General features: G+C 35.1%; 1 protein-coding gene across 1 annotated transcript in view; it reads left to right on the top strand.

Moving 5' to 3' along the window:
- The window catches only part of FHOD3 (formin homology 2 domain containing 3), a 630786-nt gene that overhangs the window by 573658 nt on the left and 35596 nt on the right, over positions 1 to 21532 (top strand). Inside the window, 5 exon segments of the mRNA XM_074279229.1 lie at positions 2717 to 2899; positions 10339 to 10458; positions 11170 to 11331; positions 13019 to 13209; positions 19851 to 20043. Coding sequence (XP_074135330.1) covers positions 2717 to 2899; positions 10339 to 10458; positions 11170 to 11331; positions 13019 to 13209; positions 19851 to 20043 — 849 coding nt within the window.

Below are 21532 nucleotides of genomic sequence, written 5' to 3' on the forward strand. Positions count from 1 at the left end.
CCATTGTTTCTGAATCTCCAGAACTTACCAATACTTGAAACTTAAGTCTTGGCCCATAGTTTACCAAAGAGCAGAAACAAAAATTCTGAATATTCTAAAGCTCTCCAAGAGCTTTCTTCAGCCTGTGCAGATGTCTTTAGCCCATGTTCACATTATAACCAAACGACTTTCATTCAAACCATTCTACCAGGTGTCAAGATAGTACAAGTTAAGTGTTTCATAATGTGGTTCAACAATAGCAAAAAGAAAATCTATTAAATCATTTTTTCAGGGTGAACTCCTGAAACAAGTCCCACCTGCTAGGAACCTCACTGCTACTGAGTCTTACTGCCCCGAAGAACTAGAACATGCATATGAAAATCCATTTGATCATCTGGATGTTTTGACTACATATTGCCAAATATTCAATTTGTTAGAAACATCTGGATATTTGGACTAATTTTCCCATTTTTTATCCAGATGTTTGGTGCTATCTATATGCAGCCAAAGTATCTGTGTTTATTCATACAAATTCCAGAAATAAGGAGCAAAAATAAAAGTGTGCATATGTGTGTGCACGTGTGCGCATGTATGTTGGGAACAGGAAAAGAGAATGTATAAGAGAAAAGCACTTGTAAAAAAGATATTTAATTTTGCCATGTAAAACATTACTTTGGAAATGTCATTGAAGAATTTTTTATATCCCTATAAAAATGCTAACTTGAGCCAAATGACACGAAACAATGAGAATTCATATATCAGTTCAAAAAATTATTCTTGTTTTGATACTTTGCCCTCTCAATTTTTCTGTGAAATAAGTTAAAAATATATAAAATCTCTTTGAATTCATAGTTGTGTCTTGATTTTTTGCAAATAATATTTATTATACTTTTTAAGTTAACCAAGACTTGACATAGCTGATTTTAATTGAGGTGTTTACATTTACCTTTTTTATCTCAAGGTTTAAGTGGGCAAAATTGAAATAAGATTAGTTTGCAAACCTGTTTATGGGAATTCCAAAAAAAAAAAAAAAAAAAAAAGGAAAACTGCAAAGAGTCAAACATGCATGAAGTAGAAGTCTATTTATTGACAATAAATATATTTTCTAAATGAAAAGCATAAAAAACCCTGTAAAGTGAATGTTCTTAACTGTTTTCCCTTTTCCTAGGCTTGTCCTGATTTCTCCCTCCTTTTCCCCACATGCTTTTTCCAGCCTTATCTATGTTCAGAACTATGGAAGTCTTAGACAAACAGTGAGTGAAAGGAACGTCAAGAGCCACACAATCCCATTGCTAGCCACAACTCTACTTCTGACTGTGACAATTATGGGCAAATCACTATTTCCTCAGAGTTGGGACCTAGATACTTTGATCTTTTTTAGTCATTTCAGTCATGCCAGATTCTGTGTGACCCCATTTGAGATTTTCTTAGCAGAGACACTGGAGTGGTTTGCCACTTCCTTATCTAGCTCACTTTACACTGAGGAAACTGAGGCAAATAGGGTTAAATGATTTACACAAGATTACACATTTAGTAAGTGTCTGAGGCCAGATTTGAACTCACATCTTCATGATTATAGACCTGATTCTTTATCCACTGGGCTACCTCACTACTATTTGCTCAGCTCCAAAGCTCTACTTCTAAGTTATTTAGGATCACTGTAAAACAAAAGTCCAAAAAAAATGAAGAAATACTTGATCAAATACATATGTGTCCAGAAATATAACTATAGTAGGGTATTATAATAATTATTATTCATGTGTAAATTGGATTTAAGTGAGGCAGAGTTGCATAAAGTCGTCAGCCTCACCATCTCTCCTAAAGCCACCATTGTCCAGTGGCAGGACAGAATCAAGTTGCCTGGTGATGGCTCGAGTTGCAGTGGATGACCTTGGTCTTGTCTATCTATCCAAGCTCTAACTCAGGAATTCTCAAACTACGGCCAGTGGGCCAGATGCGGCCTACTGAAGATGTTGATGCGACCCACCGGGTTATGGCAAATGGGCTGAGGGGGCGGAGATTTCCAAGATTTCCAGTCTATAGGGAGTGTGCTTTTTCCCTATACCTTATGGATAAATCTACCAGTCCTGTGACCAAATTGCCCCCTCTTTTCCCAAGGGCACAGACTACCACCTGCTAGTGGTATCACAGATTCCCTCTCTTGGGGCTCATCTTTTGTACCATTAGACCTTTCCCACAGAAGCAGAAAGAGATTGCTCTTTCTGGCATAGGTCCAGTGCTGGAGAATTGACCACCAATGACCTGGATGCTAAAGCACTTTATACAAATTCTCAGTCAAACAATGTCAAGCTGCCAGATTTGGGAAGCCACACTATGCCTTTCATGCAGGTTGCCTTGACAGCTCCCCTCAGCAATAGCTTTCTAAATTCTGCATCTATAGGTCTGTATCCTTGGTATCTGGCTCCCTACTCATGCCCTGAACAGTGACCTGGGGTCTTTTTGTTTGTGATACCCTGGTTCAAGGTCTGAATCCCCCTTCCACAAATGAATGTTCCCCAGGTATGGGAAATACTAGTTACAGAGGACTCTCTCTGTGTCTTCTCTATTGTTTCTCTGAAACGTATATTACTAATGCAACATGATACTGATGATACATTTGTCAGGAAACACCATAAACAGTAAATGCATCTCCAGCTTCTAGGAGAATGAAAATAGAAGGCCCTGTTGTTCCTGACTCACTATCAATAGAAAATAAATTATTGCTTTCTCTTTCCAGAAAATTCTCACCATGATTCCCACTGAAGAGGAAAAACAAAAAATCCAAGAGGCACAAATGGCCAACCCAGATCTACCCCTCGGCAGTGCAGAGCAGTTTCTCCTCACACTTTCCTCCATCAGTGAACTATCTGCCAGACTCCAACTCTGGGCTTTCAAAATGGACTATGAAGTCATTGAAAAGGTAAATAATTAATGAAGGAAGAAGGAAGAGGTCACACACAACCATTATTCCTGAGAAATTAGCTCTTCTCATGAGCAAGTAGGGGATTGTTATGTTTGAGACTTTGAATGGGCAAGTATGTTGACAAAATTTGAAAAATTATGTCCATTTTCTCAAGTACCAGACAGGAATCAACAATCCTCAATATTATATGCTCCAATGAGCCATGCTGAGCCATTCTGTATGACTCTTAGCATTGTTATTGTTGTTGATACTGTTTCATTCCTCCTGCCTGGGAAAGAAAATGGATACAAGTAAATCTTAAAAGAGATCACTATAATAGTATAAGTAAAGGACTGGCAAACCATGGCCAACAAGCCTCTTTAAAATCATAAAAACTATTCTGAACTTGCAAGCTATACAAAAATAGGTGGCAGGCTGGGTAGGACAATCCTGGTCCAAGAAGATAGAAATAAAGGCAAAATCTAGAGAGAGAATTATGGAGACTGAAAGTGAATCAAAGCATAATATTTTCACCTTTTTATTGCTTTTTGTTTGCTTGGTTTTTTCCCTTTTAATCTGATTTTTCTTGCACAACATGACAAATTTGGAAACATGTTTCAAAGAATTGTACATATTTATGTCAGATTGCTTGCTCACTCCCAGGGACAATAGAAATAGTGAAATCAGAAAGAGGGACACAGTAATTATCAATGTGGAAGAAGATAGAACACTGAGGTAGAAATGTCCCATAAGCATTAAGAATTATGGATCTCAAATAGAAAAGACTTGTTAGCGAGGAAGCAATAGATTTAGGAGTTATCTGAATAGAGGTAGTAGTTAGAGGTAAGGAAATGAATCAGAATGCCAGGTGAGAGATAAATCCAGAGACAAGGGATTGTAGGAAAACTAAGAAGCCAGTGAAGGAGATAAAGATAATATTATAGAGAAGTAGGAAGAGAATCAGGAAAACATAGTGTATCTGAAGTTGAGTAGAAAGGGTGTGACCAACAATGACTAGAGGGGTCAAGAATGATGAAATCTGAAGAAAAAAGCCCATGAGCCAATATGCTCCCTAGTACCTAAGAAAAAGACAGACAATCTAGAAAGGAAATTTTATGGGGGTGCCAACCTGCTTTGAGCACAGTTCCTCCCACTGAGGGTGGAGCTCTGCCAAGCACAAAGAATCTTCCTGTCCTTGGCCCCAGTCTTTAGAGAGATCAGCCCTACTATCAAAACCATGAAAACTGGAAAAGCTCCATGTTTTAGTGGTAAAACTGCCAAATATCTTTAGGCAAGAAGGAAGGGAGGGGAGAACTGCCAATGGTCAAGCTAGATAGAATCTTTCTGAAAGAGAAGGCTGGAGGAATAATCATTGGTTTCAAATGAGTTATTATTCACCTTAAAAAAGGAATGCTAAAATGTCCATCATGGCAACTCTTTCAATAAACATAAGTTGATCTCCAGGGCTACTTCTATTTTTAAAATGCTGTATTCTATGCTCTCAAGCTGTATTTCACCACTGTCAGGAGACTGGCCACAATTCTTCCATAAAGGCAAGTGAAGTACATTACGAATTGGACACTTCTATCATTTACTGCAAATCAACTTAATCAATAATCCAATAATCAAAAGATCAACAACAGTCATACAATAATAAAAGTTACTTCACAAGAATAAGTTGGTGGAAGCATGTTATGTAGCAATTGTTCTTTTAAAAAAACCAGGATGTTTTACCAAACTGCAAATTTAGAAGTATAATATGGCAACCATAAAGGCTAGTAGAAAGTTGGGCTCCACTAAAAGAGCCATAGCTTCCAGGAAGAGAGAAGTACTAGTCCTGCTACTCTCATCAGACATCATTCTGGATATTGTGTTCAGTTGTTGGAACCATGGTTTAACAAGGACAGTGAGATGCTCAAGAAGGTATAGAAATTAGCAGCTAAGATGATGAATGCTCTTGAGGCCATGTCATATAAGGAACTGGCCATATTTAATTTAGAAAAGAGAAAATTCAAGTGAGACTGGATGATGGCTACTGTCAAAAATCTGAAGATTTATAACCTGGAGAAAAGACTACACCTCTTCCATTTATCTTCAGTGATGAAAAGTTGCAAAGAGAGCAAGGAATCTAGGCCTGATGTTAGGAAAAGATTCATAACAATCAAAACTGTGCCAAAGTATAATGGGCTGCCTTGAGTTATAGATAGTTCCTTTTCTCTAGAGGTCTTAAAACAGAGGCTGAATGATCACTTTTTGGGTATGTAACTCCTAATAAATGTTTTAATTAAAAAAAAAGAAATTGAAGCATTTATTGAATTCTTATCATGGGTTTATTATGTGTTTAGCAGGATCCCCAAGTCTAAGATATGGGCCCTTTCTATATGATACTATCTTATTGGGAAGAAATGGCACATTTTAGTAAGACATCCAACACATATGCACATACAATTAGTTAATAATGGATAGAAAGCATGGGATGACTCGAGAATGGTACAGATGATAAATTTCCAAGGAGTTCCAAAGAAGGAGAAAACATTGTAAATGGGGGAGATCAGGATATACTTATTATTGAAGGTAAGATTTAAGATGTGAAGATAAGATTTAGATAAGAAGATGAGAGCCCACACCAAGCATGGAGGTGAACAAAAGGGCAAAGATTGTGCATACTTGAGAGATAGTTATGGGTATACTGATTAAACTGGCCTGATTAAAACAGGGGGTGTAAACTATCCCCCAGGTCTGAAATGCAAATATTCTTCATTTCCATCTTTTACCTTAATTCATATACCTTTTTCCTCCATTCTCTATCCCATCTGTTCCCCTGGTGAAGGGATTCTCTCTCTAGTTCATAAAAATTCATTTAATAGACTTTGGATCTCTCCTTTATCTTTATCACACTCTAACATGTAGCATATTCAAAAAGAGAAAGCAATCAAGTGTCAACTACTACAGAGAGATCAAGAAGTATCACCAAGAAAAAGCCATTAGAATCGGTCATTAAAAAATCGTTTATGACTTTGGAAATGGCAGTTTCAGTGAATGATGTAGCAAGAGGCCAGATTGCAGAAGGTATTTAAAGAGTGAAGGAAAAGTAAGCAGAGGAACTCAAGCTATATGGTTTTCTCAACTAGTTTAGACAGAATGAAAAGAGATACTACATAACAAATAATAGATTTGGATTGAATGAAAGATTTTTTTTATAATGAGGGAGACATGAGTATATTTATAGACAATAGGAAGTAGCTAGAAGATGGGTAGAAATTAAAAAATAAGAGAGTGAGGATGATAGTATAGGCAATTTTCTAGAAAAGTTTGGATGAAATGAAGGTTTGCTATATAGATGTCATATTCCCCCCTCAGGGCAATATAAGTTCCTGGAAGGCCAATTGTCTTTTTTTTAATGGTTATAGCTAGGAAAGTACATTGTACCTAAATGAATCCTTAATAAATGTTCACTGTTGTTGAATTTGTGTTGGTATCCCATGAAATATGACATTATATACAAAGCAAAGGTCCAGATTTTAAAGGGCCATGATCAACAGGCCTAACAAAAAAAAGAAACAAAAAAAGAGCTTTATTCAGTAGACAATGAAGGATCTTTGAAGATTATTAAGTGGAGAAATAAAATTATGAAATCTGGCATCACAGGAAGGATGGACTTAAAAGGAAATATTAGAAATAAGGACACCATTAGAAATAAGGAGTAAGTAATTATATCAGTTCAGATGAAAATAGACATGATTCTAGTCCTGAATCTTCCATTTAAATCATCCTCTAGAGAAAGAACTGAAGGTCCGAAGAAATAAATGACTAGGTCAGTGTCACACAACTGCTTTGTGGCAGACCCAAGGCTAAGCTTCAGCTCTTCTGACCCCAAGTCCAGCATTCCTTCTATTATATGATGCAAATTCTCAAATGCACAAGGGAGCCTCAAGGCTATAATTACTGTTTGCAGATGCAGTCTACAGTAAAACATATGCTTAAGCAAATATAAATCCAAGTGGCTTTATCTGTAAACACCATCCTCCCTGTCCACTGTAAAAATAGTTATTCATTTCAGTGATATTCTAAAGGAACAAAACCATTTTGATGTTTCCTTTTGCTCATTAAAAGTGGATTCTTCCTTTAATCCTCCTGGGTCATTTTAATGTAATTAATTTACATAAAAATGTATCTGTCCTGATCCCAAAAACCTGGAAACCTTATGGCAAGCTGGTGTAGAATGGAGCTTGCCAAAGAGCTTTTAGTCTGATAGCTATTGCCAAAGCACAGCCCTGTGGTCCTTTCCTCCCTTTGGCACACAGGGCTGTTGGGGGGGGGGGGGAGAAGGGAAGAGGAGCAGTGTAGGTGACTCCAGGAATTGATATAAGAATATTCCTTAGGCTTGAATATTGCAGGTTAGAGAGTTCTAATCACAGCTGGTTTGTGCAAGCCCCTAGACTTCCTCTCTTGAATAGGCAACAACTTCAATACAACAGAAATTGGGATTGTCTGATGAACATAAATAAATACTTGAAAATTCAGGCCAGTCTTCACAATTCTACATAATTTGTGGGATTGGGCCAATCTTAGACATAAGCAGAGTACAGTGTTATCTAAAAAAATTGATATCTGAGGGGCACTGAATAGATCTCTCTTTGCAACATATCTCCACACTCCAGCTGTGTCAGTTCCCAGAAGTTTACCATTGGTCAGATCATATCTAAAGTTTTACACTCAGGTCTGGATGACATATTTCAATCAGTCAATTAATGAACATTTATTATGTGTCTTGTCTATACCAAACATTAGGCTAGATGCTAAAGATATAAAGTTTAAAAAAAAAAAAAAGAAAAGAAAAGAAAGTGTCTGCCCTCCAAAAGCTTACATTCTTTCTTCATTCTGTCTTGCACATAATTGTATAAAGAACAGTTGAAGTTGCTTCAGTTGAAGGTACTATGGGGAATAAAAAGATTCAGGGAAAATGCAATGGTTATCCTTAATTCATATGGAAGAAGAAATAAACATATTCTGCATAGATCCGAAGAATAAAACCAGGACCAGTGAGTGGAAGTTTCAGAGGTAGGTTTTCACTTCATGGAAGAAGTTAACCTAACAGATACAATCAAACAGAAATATTAAATTCTGTCACCAGAATTGTTCAATCTGGAGTTAGAGAAGCCTGTCTAGGGTGATATTACGATGGGAAGTTAGACTCAATAGCTACTAAGGAACCATGTATCTCTAAAATTGAAGAAAATATTCTCCTTGCAAGCCTACTTATAGTAATAATATATTTGTTATAGTTAACAAATAGTTGTTATAGATAAGATTTCATTTCAGCCTATTTCCCATCTGAATTACCACATTTAAATAATTTCTTGGAGGAGAGGAGTGGAACCTACTAAGGCATTGACTTGTCATGTCATTGGTTATCATATAACTCCCTCTATCAATATAGAGCTGTTTCTTTCCCAGATTTAGCGTTATGTTTAGGGCACCGAGAGCTTATTTGGTCAGGATAACACAATTAGTATGTGTCAGAGGTGGGGCCTTTTTCTACTCCAAGAGAAAGTTCTGTATCCATTAATTCAATTTCTCAGTCTATTTAGTTCTTATAACCTACTTTTCCATTTCATCTTAGCCACATACAGACGTAAAAAGGTTCTTACTTTTTTTCTAGTCACAAATGTTCTTCTATGTTCATTAAATATAAAATTGCTTTTTCTGATCATAATGTTTTATTATTCCATATTTCCCTATGATTCAGGACCCCTAGATTTATTGTTTGTTTTCACTCTAATCTTGTACTTTCTCATGCCATTGCCTGTTCACTTGTACTCTCTTCTTTTGTCAGGCTTGACTCCTTGTTGAATCAATTCAGTTCTACACTATGCAATAATCTCAAATCCTCTTTTCCCTTGTCTTATCACCAGTCACACTTTACCAAAGCAAAACTTTACACTTCTTAGCCAAACAACTACCTGATTATTTTGTTCCTTCCAATGAGCTGTGGATGAGCCCCACTGGAGAAAATCACAACATGTTGCTGACTGAGTTCACTACAAATTGATGTAATTTGAGCAAGAACCTCACTACTTATGTATTGTATGTAGTATGATTCTTCAACTCCTCTCTCACCACAGGAATAGTTCCAAACCTACTTGTTTCCCTTGAAACTTCCCACAGCTTCTCTTCCCTTAATCTTCAAACATTTCAGACTTAACATGTCTAAAAGATAACTTATCTTTCTTCCCAAATCTTCTCTTCTTTCAAATTTCTTCACTGATGTTTAGGGCATAATCATCCTCCCATCTTTGCAATCCCATTGTCATCCCAACTCCTCAGTCTTAAACTATATTCCAATCAATTGTTAAATCCTGTCATTTCTATCTTGAAAACATCTCTGCTCTAGAGATCTTTTGTCCACTGACACAGCCGTTACCCTAGTTCAGGTCCTTATCCCTTCTTGCAATATCCTAATTTTTCTCCTTAACTCACATCTCTTCTACTGCATTCTGGACTTCACTCAGGTGCCAAAGTATTTTTCTAAATATGATGCACACACACTCAATAAACTCCAGTGGATCCTTACTTCATCTAAGAGCACATAAAAACTTTTTTGCATTCAAAGCTCTTTAGAGCCTGGTTCCTTCTTATTTCATACATAACAGCCTACTTTCTCTTTCTCACATGTGATGCTTCAGCCTCTATCTCCATGCCTTTGTACTGTCTGTTCCTTATTCCTGGATTGTTCCTCCTAACTTCCTAAGCTCCACATCTTATAATACCTGGCTTCCTTTTAAGATTCAAACATAACCTTTTCCAGGAGACCTTTCTAGGCTTCCCAAATGGTAACACCTTCCCCTCTGAGACTGCCTTCCATAGACCTTATATGTAGCTTGTGCATATCTAATTATGTATTTAATTGTTTACATGTTTGTCTTCCCTACTAGAATATGAACTCCTTGAGAAAGAGCCTGTTTTCTTATTTCTTTGTATCTCAAGAGCTTAGCACAGTCCTTGGCACCAAGTAAATCCTTAATTAATGCATATTTACTAATTGGTTAAATATTCTAAATTAATGAGTTTTACTTAAAGCGAACATGCTTGGATCATTTAACACAGAATAGGGAAGCATAGATCCCAAAGCTAGGAAAGAAAAGTGTCAAGGAAAAGGATCAAAATAAATTAAAGGATTAGGAGTAGAGAAGTAAAAAGAAAGCAAGAAAAAATATATGAAGGGAAGGAGCAAGAAAGAAAAAAGAAGGGAAAAATTGTGAGCGTTGAAGAATAATTTAATGTTGGTACTATAATTGAGTCAGTTATCTGTGGCTATGAAGGGGCTAAAAATCATCATGGATATTATGGATAATGTCTGCTAATAATAATAGATAACAGTAACAATAATAATAGAAAATAGAAATGTTATTCATGTATTCCAATTCTACTTTCTTATCCTTTTTTTTTACTGGCAGGAGGTGGCTGAACCACTTTTGGATCTGAAGGAAGGAATAGACCAATTGGAAAATAATAAAACCCTGGGCTTCATTTTGTCTACTTTGTTAGCCATTGGTAACTTCCTCAATGGTTCAAACGTAAGCATCTTATCATCTCCCTGATTTTTGGTAGTAGGAACATTTGTTAATAAAAGTTGCAGCTATGATTTCTCATAACATTCCATTTAACAAAAACTCTTCATCATTTTTCAGGGAAATTCAGGGAGAAATTTTCTTAGAACCACTGCTTCTAATGTAGATCTGAAGCTTTTATGTCAATATATCACCTTGGGGAAAATGTGCACATTTTTTGTTAATGCATATTTATTACTGTCAAAGGATCATCTCTAGTGTCTTTCTCTTTTCAATTTTTTCCATACTGCATGTTCAAAAAATGTTTATGTTTATAGAAGAGCTTAGTATTTTAAATTAATTTTTAAAAATAATAAAAGGAAAGAGGTAAAAGAAAAGTTGATAAAATTGGAGTAACGTGGAGAGAAAGAGTACAACAGGCTTCTGAGTAGTAGAGAACTTGAGGGAAGTCATCATGAGATGAATACTGGGGATGAAACTAGGTCATCACAGGCATAATTAATATGCCCTACACCAAAAGCCTTTGGTGAAGAGATAATGGGGAATTGAAAGAGAGCAGATAGTGTAGAATGGTCATCCCTGTAATACCTAAAGGTTTAACAGAAGAAAGCTTTAAACCAGACACTGTTTCCCAGTATAGCATATGTTCTCTTTAGGAGACAGAGTAAAACAAAACAGGTTTAAACTTATTCCCTTTTTCTTTTTTTTGCCAAACAGGCCAAAGCATTTGAGTTGAGCTACCTCGAGAAGGTTCCAGAGGTCAAAGACACTGTGCACAAACAGTCCCTTCTTCACCATGTGTGCACAATGGTGGTGGAAAATTTCCCAGACAGTACAGATCTATATTCCGAGATTGGGGCCATCACTAGGTCAGCCAAGGTACGTCTGTGAACAATGAAGAAAAGTCTTGCCTTTGCTGCAGATGTTGGATCTTTAGCAGTTTTCTCCAGAACAAATGCTGAAGTGTTGCTTTCAGTCTTCCTGCTGTAGAGCCTATTATGAAAATGACTTCTTGTTGTGTTGTTCTTAATGAACTTTAAAGGCACTTCTTTTACCTCTCTTATCTCTTCCTTAGCTCACTGTTTCCCATTGGGTCTTTAAGACGACTGTCTACCTTTTGCCTTTTTGCTACCTTTTCCTAAATTTTACATGGTGTCTTGGCATAATAACAATACTCTGAAAAAAATCCAGAGTTTGATTTTTTTTTGGTAAACAGAATAAATTGTCATATCCTTGATTCATCCTTCATTGAGTCAGATTGTGATGTATCCATGCTGAACCATCCTGCTCGGTTCTTGTCCATAACAAGAGCCTTCATAAGTTCACCATAAGAGGAAAGGGATGGGAAGCAGGGACAGCCAGTGAGCCTAAGATCCTCCTTGATTTCTCCTGACTAGAAAGTACTAGTAGAGCACTCTGACTGTTCATCCATCATCCCTCACTCTTGTCATGTGACCAATGCACTTTCTCTTCCTATCATACATTTCCAGATGCCATATTTTAGTCCTGTTCTTCTTCCAAGTTTCTCATGGGCAATGCTAAAGTTTTGTAAATTGGTTCTCCTCAAGATTCACCCCAAACACAGGAATTTGTCCTACGGCATAAAAATAAAAAGGAATAGCTGTGTTCTTCCATCTTGCCTTTCCCTATAACTCTTAAATCCCAAATCCCTTGGGAATAAGAAAATATCAGGTTCATGGAGTTTGGGGTCTGAAAGCAGCAGGCCTTTATAGAATAGAGTCATTAGAATGAAGTGTTCCATGAAGGAGGAGAAAAAAGGAAGAAAATAGAAAAGGGAAGAAGATAAAAAGAGAGATTTGTTTTCCTTTTGAACACACAAGTTTTTTTTTTTTAATTTTCCTATTGCCTTTAGAGCTTGCTGCTAGAGATTAGTACAAACATATTATGCTTCTTGATGGTTATCCCTACATCAGTCTGTTTAAAACAAATGAGATAATATACATAAAGTATTTTGCAAATCATAAAGTGCTGTATGAATATGAATTTCAAATGATTACCCAATTTAACCTTTATTTAGTGAAATGTCATTTTGAAGAAGAAGAAGAAGAAGAAGAAGAAGAAGAAGAAGAAGAAGAAGAAGAAGAAGAAGAAGAAGAAGAAGAAGAAGAAGAGAAGAAGAAGAAGAAGAAGAAGAAGAAGAAGAAGAAGAAGAAGAAGAAGAAGAAGAAGAAGAAGAAGAAGAAGAGATTATCTTGCTCAACTCTATGTGGAAGAGTCTCTGACCAGACACTTTTCCCTTCATCTTGCTATGCAAAGTTTGAGTTTTGAAAATATTTCTTTCCAGATATGACAGAAAAAGATAGTTCCATTCCCTAGGTTTCACTTGGAAAATAATTTTACAGCCAATTGGCTATGTCAGTGTGCATATGAATGATTTTCAAATTATTATTCCAAGCATTAATCAAAAAATTTTGTTGTTATTGTTGTTGTTTTGAATTTTTTGACTCTTTATGGACTTTATAGCCCAGATGGCTCATTTACAGATTTGGTGTTCGCTTGTTCCAGAGACTTGATTAATGTTTAAAATATCCTCCCTTTTTTTCAGGTTGACTTTGATCAACTTCAAGACAACTTGTGTCAGATGGAACGAAGATGCAAAGCATCATGGGATCACCTCAAGGCAATTGCCAAACATGAAATGAAACCAGTTCTAAAGCAAAGAATGTCTGAGTTTCTGAAAGACTGTGCAGAAAGAATTATAATTCTGAAGATTGTTCACAGAAGAATAATTAATAGGTAAAGGGGTTGAAATATCAGCATATTGATAGTTTGAAAATACTCTTTAAAGTATAATGTGGTAAATAAGATTATTAGAATTTGTGTTGAAAATTCAAGACAAGGAGTGCTTATTTGATCTGTATATCAATCATTTCACCTGCACAATAGATTTCTTCTGAAGAAAATAATCACATTACTTCATAAATTCAAAGGATTTTATTGTTAAAGTGGTACCTGGAACCTCCAGTGCAGACAGAATCTTGACTAGAGTTTCTCTACCCTGGGGATTCCCTTCTCCTGAAGAGCAGAAGGGATTTCCAGCTTCTTAGTTAATAGTTCAACCTCTCGGGTCTGTCACTATGGCCTACATTCTATCTCTGGGGGAACAATAACAAAGGCAGAATTCCTAAGTCTTTCAAAGTTGTTTGTCTTTACAATATTGCTTTTAATTTCTATAAATTGTTCTACTGGTTCTGGTTACTACAGTCTGGATCATGCAAGTCCTTAGAGAGTTATCTAAAAATACCCCCTTCATTATTTCTTACAGCACAATAGTATTCTATTATGTAAAGATAGTATAATTTGTTCAGCTATTTCCCAATTGATTGTCATCCCTTACTTTCCAGATTGATGATGAAATATATTATCCACATCTTGTCAGAATAAGATATAGGCTTTAGATATGTAATAAGTTGGACATGGGCTTAAAGAGGTTTCCTTTTTTTTCAGGAAGAGAGAATTTAAGGGAAAAGAAAATAAATGCTTGTTACTTGAAAAAATTAAAATTTGAAAAAGAACAAGGACAGAACTGGCATACTTGGTTTCATGACCCATTTCAGTCATGAATACCTTTAGTAGATCACTTTATTGGTAAAAGTGTGTCATCATATACACATAATTTTTGAGCAGAAATGGAGATTTTTGACATCTAATCCAATCCCTCATTTTACAAATGAGGAAACTGAGGCTCTAGGAAATTAAGTAAGTCATGAAGTACTTAAAAGTAGTTAATGATAGAACAATCTTAGCAGAGATCAAACGACTTTGTCATGTAGACAACAAACACAACTCATTTTTCCTTAGGGGAAAAGGGCATGTTATAGGAGTATAATTTCACAGAGTATATAATTAGATAGAAACATCATACATTTTATGTGACACCATATGTTTTTAAATTACTGATTCTCAAAGGAGCAACTAAAGTGACTTAGAAGTATCTATGTGTATATAAATGAGGTTTTCAGTATGGAGATCAAGTTTCCAGTATCACTAAAATGATCACTTTAAAGGAAAGACAAAGACTATATGGTTTGGATTATTTTTTTTCCATGAACAGAGTAATCTGAGAGAGACAGGAACAGAGACAGACCGAGAGAGACAGACCGACACCAAGTTATAAAGCAATTATTAACTTTACCAAATACTTAATATACCTTACCTTTTGAACTACATTTTTAACATATGATGGCTTTTATATAAATTATATCATTTTATCTTTACAATATCCTATGAGATGGTATGTGAAGATATTTCATTTATAGATGAAAAAAATGGAACATTAAGATCATAGAACTAATTAGAACTAAAACTTGAAGGCACATCTCCTGACTCTTATTCTTTGCCTCTTTAAGACCATGCTGGTTTCTTGGCTTCATACAAACATTCACTAGATTGACTTCATTTCACTCCAACCATAAACTCTACCATGTTCTATGTTAGATGCCTAGGATAGAAAACTACAAACAAAACAGCTCCTGCCTTCAAGGAGCTTACATTCTACTAGAAAGATAAAGCATGTATTCTCTTAAGTTCTTGATTTCCCTGGTACATTTAAAATATTGGTAACTGTCACCCCAAAAAAACTTTTACAATCAATTCCTTAAGAACATATCTCTTCCTAACAGAGAGGCACTCTTGCATGTCCTATATGTGTGTCTGTGTGTACATATGTATAAATGCATGCATACATGTACATGTGTATGCATATATGTGTACATATATATGTGGGAAATGAAATTGTGTTTTTAAAATCCTTATGTATAATAATAGTTAGAATTAAAATAAAATTAAAAGTTTTTTTTATTTATAAATAGCAATAATAGTTACATAGTTCTTTCCCTTCCTTCCCTCAATATTTTCTCCATCAATCTTGTTCTGTGTTCTGATGAATAACCACTGGGCAGAAATCAAAGATTCCATAAAAAAGTAAGACTACAGGTGACCAGATGTTCTACATTAGAGAGGATGACAGTCCTGGATTTTGACTTCCTATTCTTACTCATACATCAATCAAAATGTCCCTCATCAACAAATAATTTCCATCCTACAGGGGTATTATCACCTCTTTCTTATCTTTTTCATCCTCATTGAAAGTAATATTTGCTTTTTATTTTCTTATACAATTAAACCTAGTTAATTCAGGCTCTAGTATTAAAAATATATAAATATTCAAACAAAAGAAGGGATGGGGAAATGAATAAGCATTTATATAGAGTCTACTATTTATACTATTTATTTTATTATTCTATTATATAATAATATTATTATATATAATATATTAAAATATATAAGAATATTAATATTAAAATAATATGTATATTTACAATTTATAAAGCCAAGCACTTTGCTGAACACTTTGGAAATATTATCTCATTTGAACCTCAAAAACCCTGTGAAGGGTTTTTTCTTCTCTTATTATCCCTACATTACAATTTAAGAAACTGAGGCAAACAGGTTAAATGACTTATCTATGTTTACACAACTAAGTCAGATCATCCTGACTAAACCCTGCATTCCATCCACTATACCACCTAGCTGCCAAGAGTTAGTTAATCTGTATATTACCTAGAAGAATGTTTAATCTTAAAGATTCACCCTAAAAACACTAAAGAATCACCATTTAATGAAAACTATTATGCTAATTGCTAATTATTTCTTTTTGTTAAAGTAGATTCCCTAAGGGTCTCTATTTTTTAGCCAGTTTCCAATCACTCTATAAACTGATTCCCCAAATGCTTTTTGAGTACCTAATATATGGAAGACTCCATTCTGAGAATCAAGGGAGATACACGAGTGAATATTGAGGATCTGGTTGGAAAGGCATATTGGAGTTAGATTGTAGAGGAACTTGAAACTATAAGCAATAAGTAAACATCAAAAATTTTCCATTTGGAAGGCTAATCTGACTTGATTTGCTGTATGGATGGATTAAAGGGATGAAAAACTGGAGACCAGTGTAGAAGGTCATTGTAATTGTTCCAATAAGAAATGATGAGAGCCTAAATTCAATTAATGGTATGAGTAATAGAAAGGAGAAAAATAGATTTCAAAGGTAGTAGAGAAAGAGAATCTATAAGAACATTCAAGGGAGGGGTTGTTTTTATTTTTTCTTTTGAGTGTCTGTGATCAAATTTTACACTGCCCTCACAGGTATACCTTATATGGACAGAGGATATAGGAGAAGGAAAAGAGAAGAGTATTAGATGACACAGAGATTTCCAATATTGGTGACTAGTAGAAAAGTAGCATTATTAACAGAAACAAAGGAACTAGAAGGAAAAGTTAGACTTAGGGGATAAGAAGATAAGTTTAATTTTAGTTAAACCTCTCTATTAAATATTTAGAATGAATCCTGAATATCAGGAGATTAATATGGGCTCACCTAATCCCCAAAGAACACCTAAGGGATGAATCTTTCCTTTTTTTAAATGAGGCAATTGGGGTTAAGTGACTTGCTCAGGATCATACAGCTAATAAGTGTTAAGTGTCTGAGTACAAATTTAATTCAGGTTCTCCTGACTCCAGGGTCAGTGCCATCTAGATGCTGCAGGGATGAGCACAAAATTTTTATCCACATATTCTATTGAGATGTTTAGTCATTTCACAGGTATGAAAAATGCAGGGCTAACATACTCCCAACAAGGTGCCTTATCTATAAATCCACTGTTGGTAAACTTCAATTGGACATTCTCAAGAATAGAAAGAAGACTGAAGGAAGTAGCAGAGAGAAGTGGAAGGAATAGCTGCTCTCTTTAAAATCTTAACCCTATAGTTGAAATACTTCTCTCTACATTTGATTCCCATGTCTTCCTTGCCCTCTCACCATTGTCTCCCTACCTATTACCTATCTATTATGACCCCTAGATTACCCTCGCTGTCTACTTTCTCAACTTTTACCTCTGAGCTTCAGAACACTAGTGGAGGAACTCAAATTCCTATGGTAACTGTATCCACTAAAAAGGCACATTACCTAATTGTAAGTGGTCTCTCAGTGCTGCATGGCAATATTTTTATTCTTTTGTAATTAATTATCTGTCTTACTTTCTTTAGAAGCTTTTTTTAACCTTATTTTCTCTCCTCAAAACCCTGATACCTCTACTACTTCTCCATCTCTCTCAGATAATGTCTTTCCTCTTATTTCATGAGAGACCATCTCTCAAAAGTGTCTTCCTACTTTCTTCTGTTTTTCTAAATAAAAATAGAAGTTTTTCCACTGACTTTATTAAAACTATATAACCCATACCCATATTGGAAATTATCATTCACACACATAATAACACACACACACACACATACACACACACACACACACACACACACACACACACACACACCCTAATGGAACTGTTCCAACAGCCATTCTAACTGTAAACCTATAGCCAGACAAATCAATACTGCCTGTCTACAATGATATGGTCTATAAAAATCAGTAAGTCTGATCATATTCCTATATAGTGAAACCACACTGTTGTATTCAATTCACAATGGGTACTGATATAACCTATGGAACCATCTTGTTGCTGAGTGTCTTACCTAAGCCATATACTAACTGAAAAAATTATCAATGGAACTTCTTACTCAAAGTTGCTAGTGTGAGGTGGAGGTATTAGAGACAGAGCAGAAATATCTTTATTAATTAAAAATCAATAGTCTAAAATATTCTATTAAAAAAAGAACTAAGCTAAAATTTTATTTCTAGTTTTGGAATTACAACATCTCTCTCTACAGATATTATGAATATTTTATTAAACAGTATTATTATATTTGAAATCATTCAGAATCACAGATCTTGACATTTGAATGGGATATCAGTGGTCATTTGTTTACCCCATACTTGAAAAGAATAATCATTACAAAATAATCCAAACTAATCATTTAGCTTCTTTTTAAAACCTCCAAGGAAAGAGAATCCACTATTTATTCTAGCAACCTATTCAATTTTTGGACAACTCTGATTATTAGGAAGAAGAAGGTAGTTGGCTCAATGGATAGAGCATTGGATCTGGAGTCAGGAAGACCCCAAATTCAGTCTCAGACACTTACCACAGCCTGGATAAGTCCTTAACCCTATTTACCTCAGTTTCCTCATCTGTAAAATGATCCAGAGAAGGAAATAGTTATCTCTGCCAAGAAAACCTCATAAGCAGCATGATGACAAACTGAACTGACCAAAGGAATTACAATTGTTAGGAAACTAATGCTGATACTAGGCCTAGATGTATTTCTTTGCAGCACCCTTTCGGTGCTCTTTCTTCTTCCTTCTAGGATCAAGTAGAATAACTCCAGTATCTGTTCCACTTGGGATTCCTTTACATAGTTGAAAACTTGAAAAATGGCCCACTCCCAGTCTTTTCTTCTGCAGGTTAAACATGTTCAGTTTTTTCATCCTCATAAGAAAAGGACTCAAGATCACCCTGGTCGATCTCCCCTGGATACTTTCCAGGTTATCAATATTCTTCTTAAACTATATTGACTGAGTTGTTGATTATGAGTTTCCTTGTCCTAAGAACTTCTGAAGCTTACAATTCTTTTGCCATAGACATGGGAATTTTGCGGTTGATATTTGGTTTCTAATTTTTTTTATTTTTTGAAGGAGGGTTGATAAAACCTGTAGTCTTGGGTTTAGAGCAAGAACCTTGGTTCAATCAATGTGTCCACACATCAACTGATGCTTATAGTTCAGATTTAGAGTCTTATTTGAGTTAAGCTATTATCCTTCATAGAAACAATAGTAATTACAAATCAATGTGGGAATGTGCTAATCGTCTTTCCCTGCTGAACCTTGATCATACTTAACTGCAACAGACACTACATTTAGATGTATTTTTTGTTTTTAAGTAGAACACATGGTATTGACTAAGATCAGAATCATAAACTTAAAGCATATGAAATTATTTGGCCATTTTACAGTCTTCCGTAAAGCAGGAATTTTTCCTTCCTGTACTGCTGAAATGGCATGGAAAACTTTTGTGCTCTTTTCCAAAATTTCCCTAAATTTAATCATACTTTTAAATTTATTTAAGATAAACAGAACTTTTGAGTTCAAGTTTTCAATGTTAAATTTTAGATATTATACATATCAGAATTAATGAAGTAATACAAATAGTAATATGGGTTCTGGAAATATCGCCATAATAAGCCTGAGAAAGAGCTGGAAGTGTTAGTTATCACATTTTGTTTTTAAGCATATCATACCAGTAAAGTTTTGTTACCTGAAATCTCTATAACAGCAACAACAACCAAAAAAAATTGTCAATTAAAGAATATATAGAGCAAAGGAAAGAGGAAAGGATTGGGCTGGATTTGTTTTTACTGGGAGTTTTAAAAAATTTTTCCTTAAAAAAGAAATAGTTCCTTTTTTTGTCTTTTCTTAATTACAGATTCCACTCCTTCTTACTGTTTATGGGCCATCCCCCCTACGCGATCCGCGATGTGAACATTAATAAGTTCTGTAGAATCATCAGCGAGTTTGCCCTGGAATATCGCACTACTCGGGAAAGGGCGTTACAGCAGAAACAGAAGAGAGCAAACCACAGAGAGAGGAACAAGACCCGAGGGAAAATGATCACTGATGTAAGTGCCAAGAAATCAGCCTCCTGCCAAAGAGTTTGCTTTTGAGTAAAATAAATAAACAGAGCTCTCTGAATGCCAAACACAGGAGCCTCTCTCTAACATTTGGATTTGAGAGCTTTACTTTAAACCAATATTTATAAGTTACTTTGGGTAACTAAGCTCTCTCCAAGGTCCAGGACTTCATTCTCATTCCTATAAGCAGCTCTACTCCTCATGTGAGCTTGTTCTCTAAAGGAAATCATCTTAGGGCAGGTTTTTAGTGGTTCAAGATTTCTTCACTCAGACAATATGCATGAGATGTAGAATCATAGAATCTTTGAAATCATATTGAAATATTCCAAAATCTTTTCTACATCAGTTTTTTTCCCATAACAGTCTATTTGAATAAGATAAGAAAATATAGGTACGATTTCAAAATTTCAAAAATTAAAGTACATATAAATGAGTTTTTATTATTATTTACCATTATTATTATTATTATTAATGGACCCAAGTAGGATAATCCGTGAGGAGTAAGCTTAAAGGAAATATCAGGTCATATAATAAATGAAGAGAGCAGTTGTGTCCATATACCATGACAAATTTCCTAGTGTGTTTAGATTGATTCTTATGATTTAAACTTCCAAACAAGAGAGTTCTGTGATCAGACAAATGGACAGCCTAGTCTAGTCATTTGAATAATAACCACATTTTGTATCTCATTTATTTTTGGTTGTTTGGATAACAAGTTGAATGGCTCTACAGCCACACAATCAAAACCTAGAAAGTTGGAAGGGGCCTTAGAGACCGTCAAACTCCCAGCCAAAGTAGGAATCCCCTCCTACAACATCCCAAAGAGAAGGTCATTCAGCCTGTGCTTAAATATGTCCAATGACTTTCCAAGTAGCTTGTGAGTCTATTAACTAGTTAGTTAAAATTTGAGCTGTAGTTGATTCAATCATAAGATAGCAATAATAGATGAACTAACTAGGTGGTAAGAGCACTATATTTGGAGTGTAGGCAGACCTAGTTCAAATCCTACCTTAAGTACTTGTTAATGGGATAAATTGTCAGCCTCAATGTTCTCATTTGTAAAATGGGGCCAATAATATCATCTACCTCAGGAGAATGTTGTGAAGAAAAAATGAAATATTTGTAAACCATTTAACATATGCTTGATTTTGAAAACTAAAGATCTATATAAATATTTTCTGTCATCATTAGGATTACTAAGAGGAAAATGCTGCAAAGGAAAAGTTAGACTTAGAGTTAGACTCAATTTTAGTTAAACCTCTCTATTAAATATTTAGAATGAATCCTGAATCTCTGGAGGTCAATCAGGCTCACCTGATCCCCCAAGAACACCTGAGGGATGAATCTTTTCTTTTTTTTTTTTTTTTTTTTTTTTTTTTTACTGAGGCAATTGGGGTTAAGTGACTTGCTCAGAATCATACAGCCAATAAGTGTTAAGTACCTGAGTCTAAATTTAATTCAGGTTCTCCTGACTCCA

The sequence above is a fragment of the Sminthopsis crassicaudata genome, chromosome 1 (genome assembly GCF_048593235.1).
Source record: "Sminthopsis crassicaudata isolate SCR6 chromosome 1, ASM4859323v1, whole genome shotgun sequence".
Classification (NCBI taxonomy): Eukaryota; Metazoa; Chordata; class Mammalia; order Dasyuromorphia; family Dasyuridae; genus Sminthopsis; species Sminthopsis crassicaudata.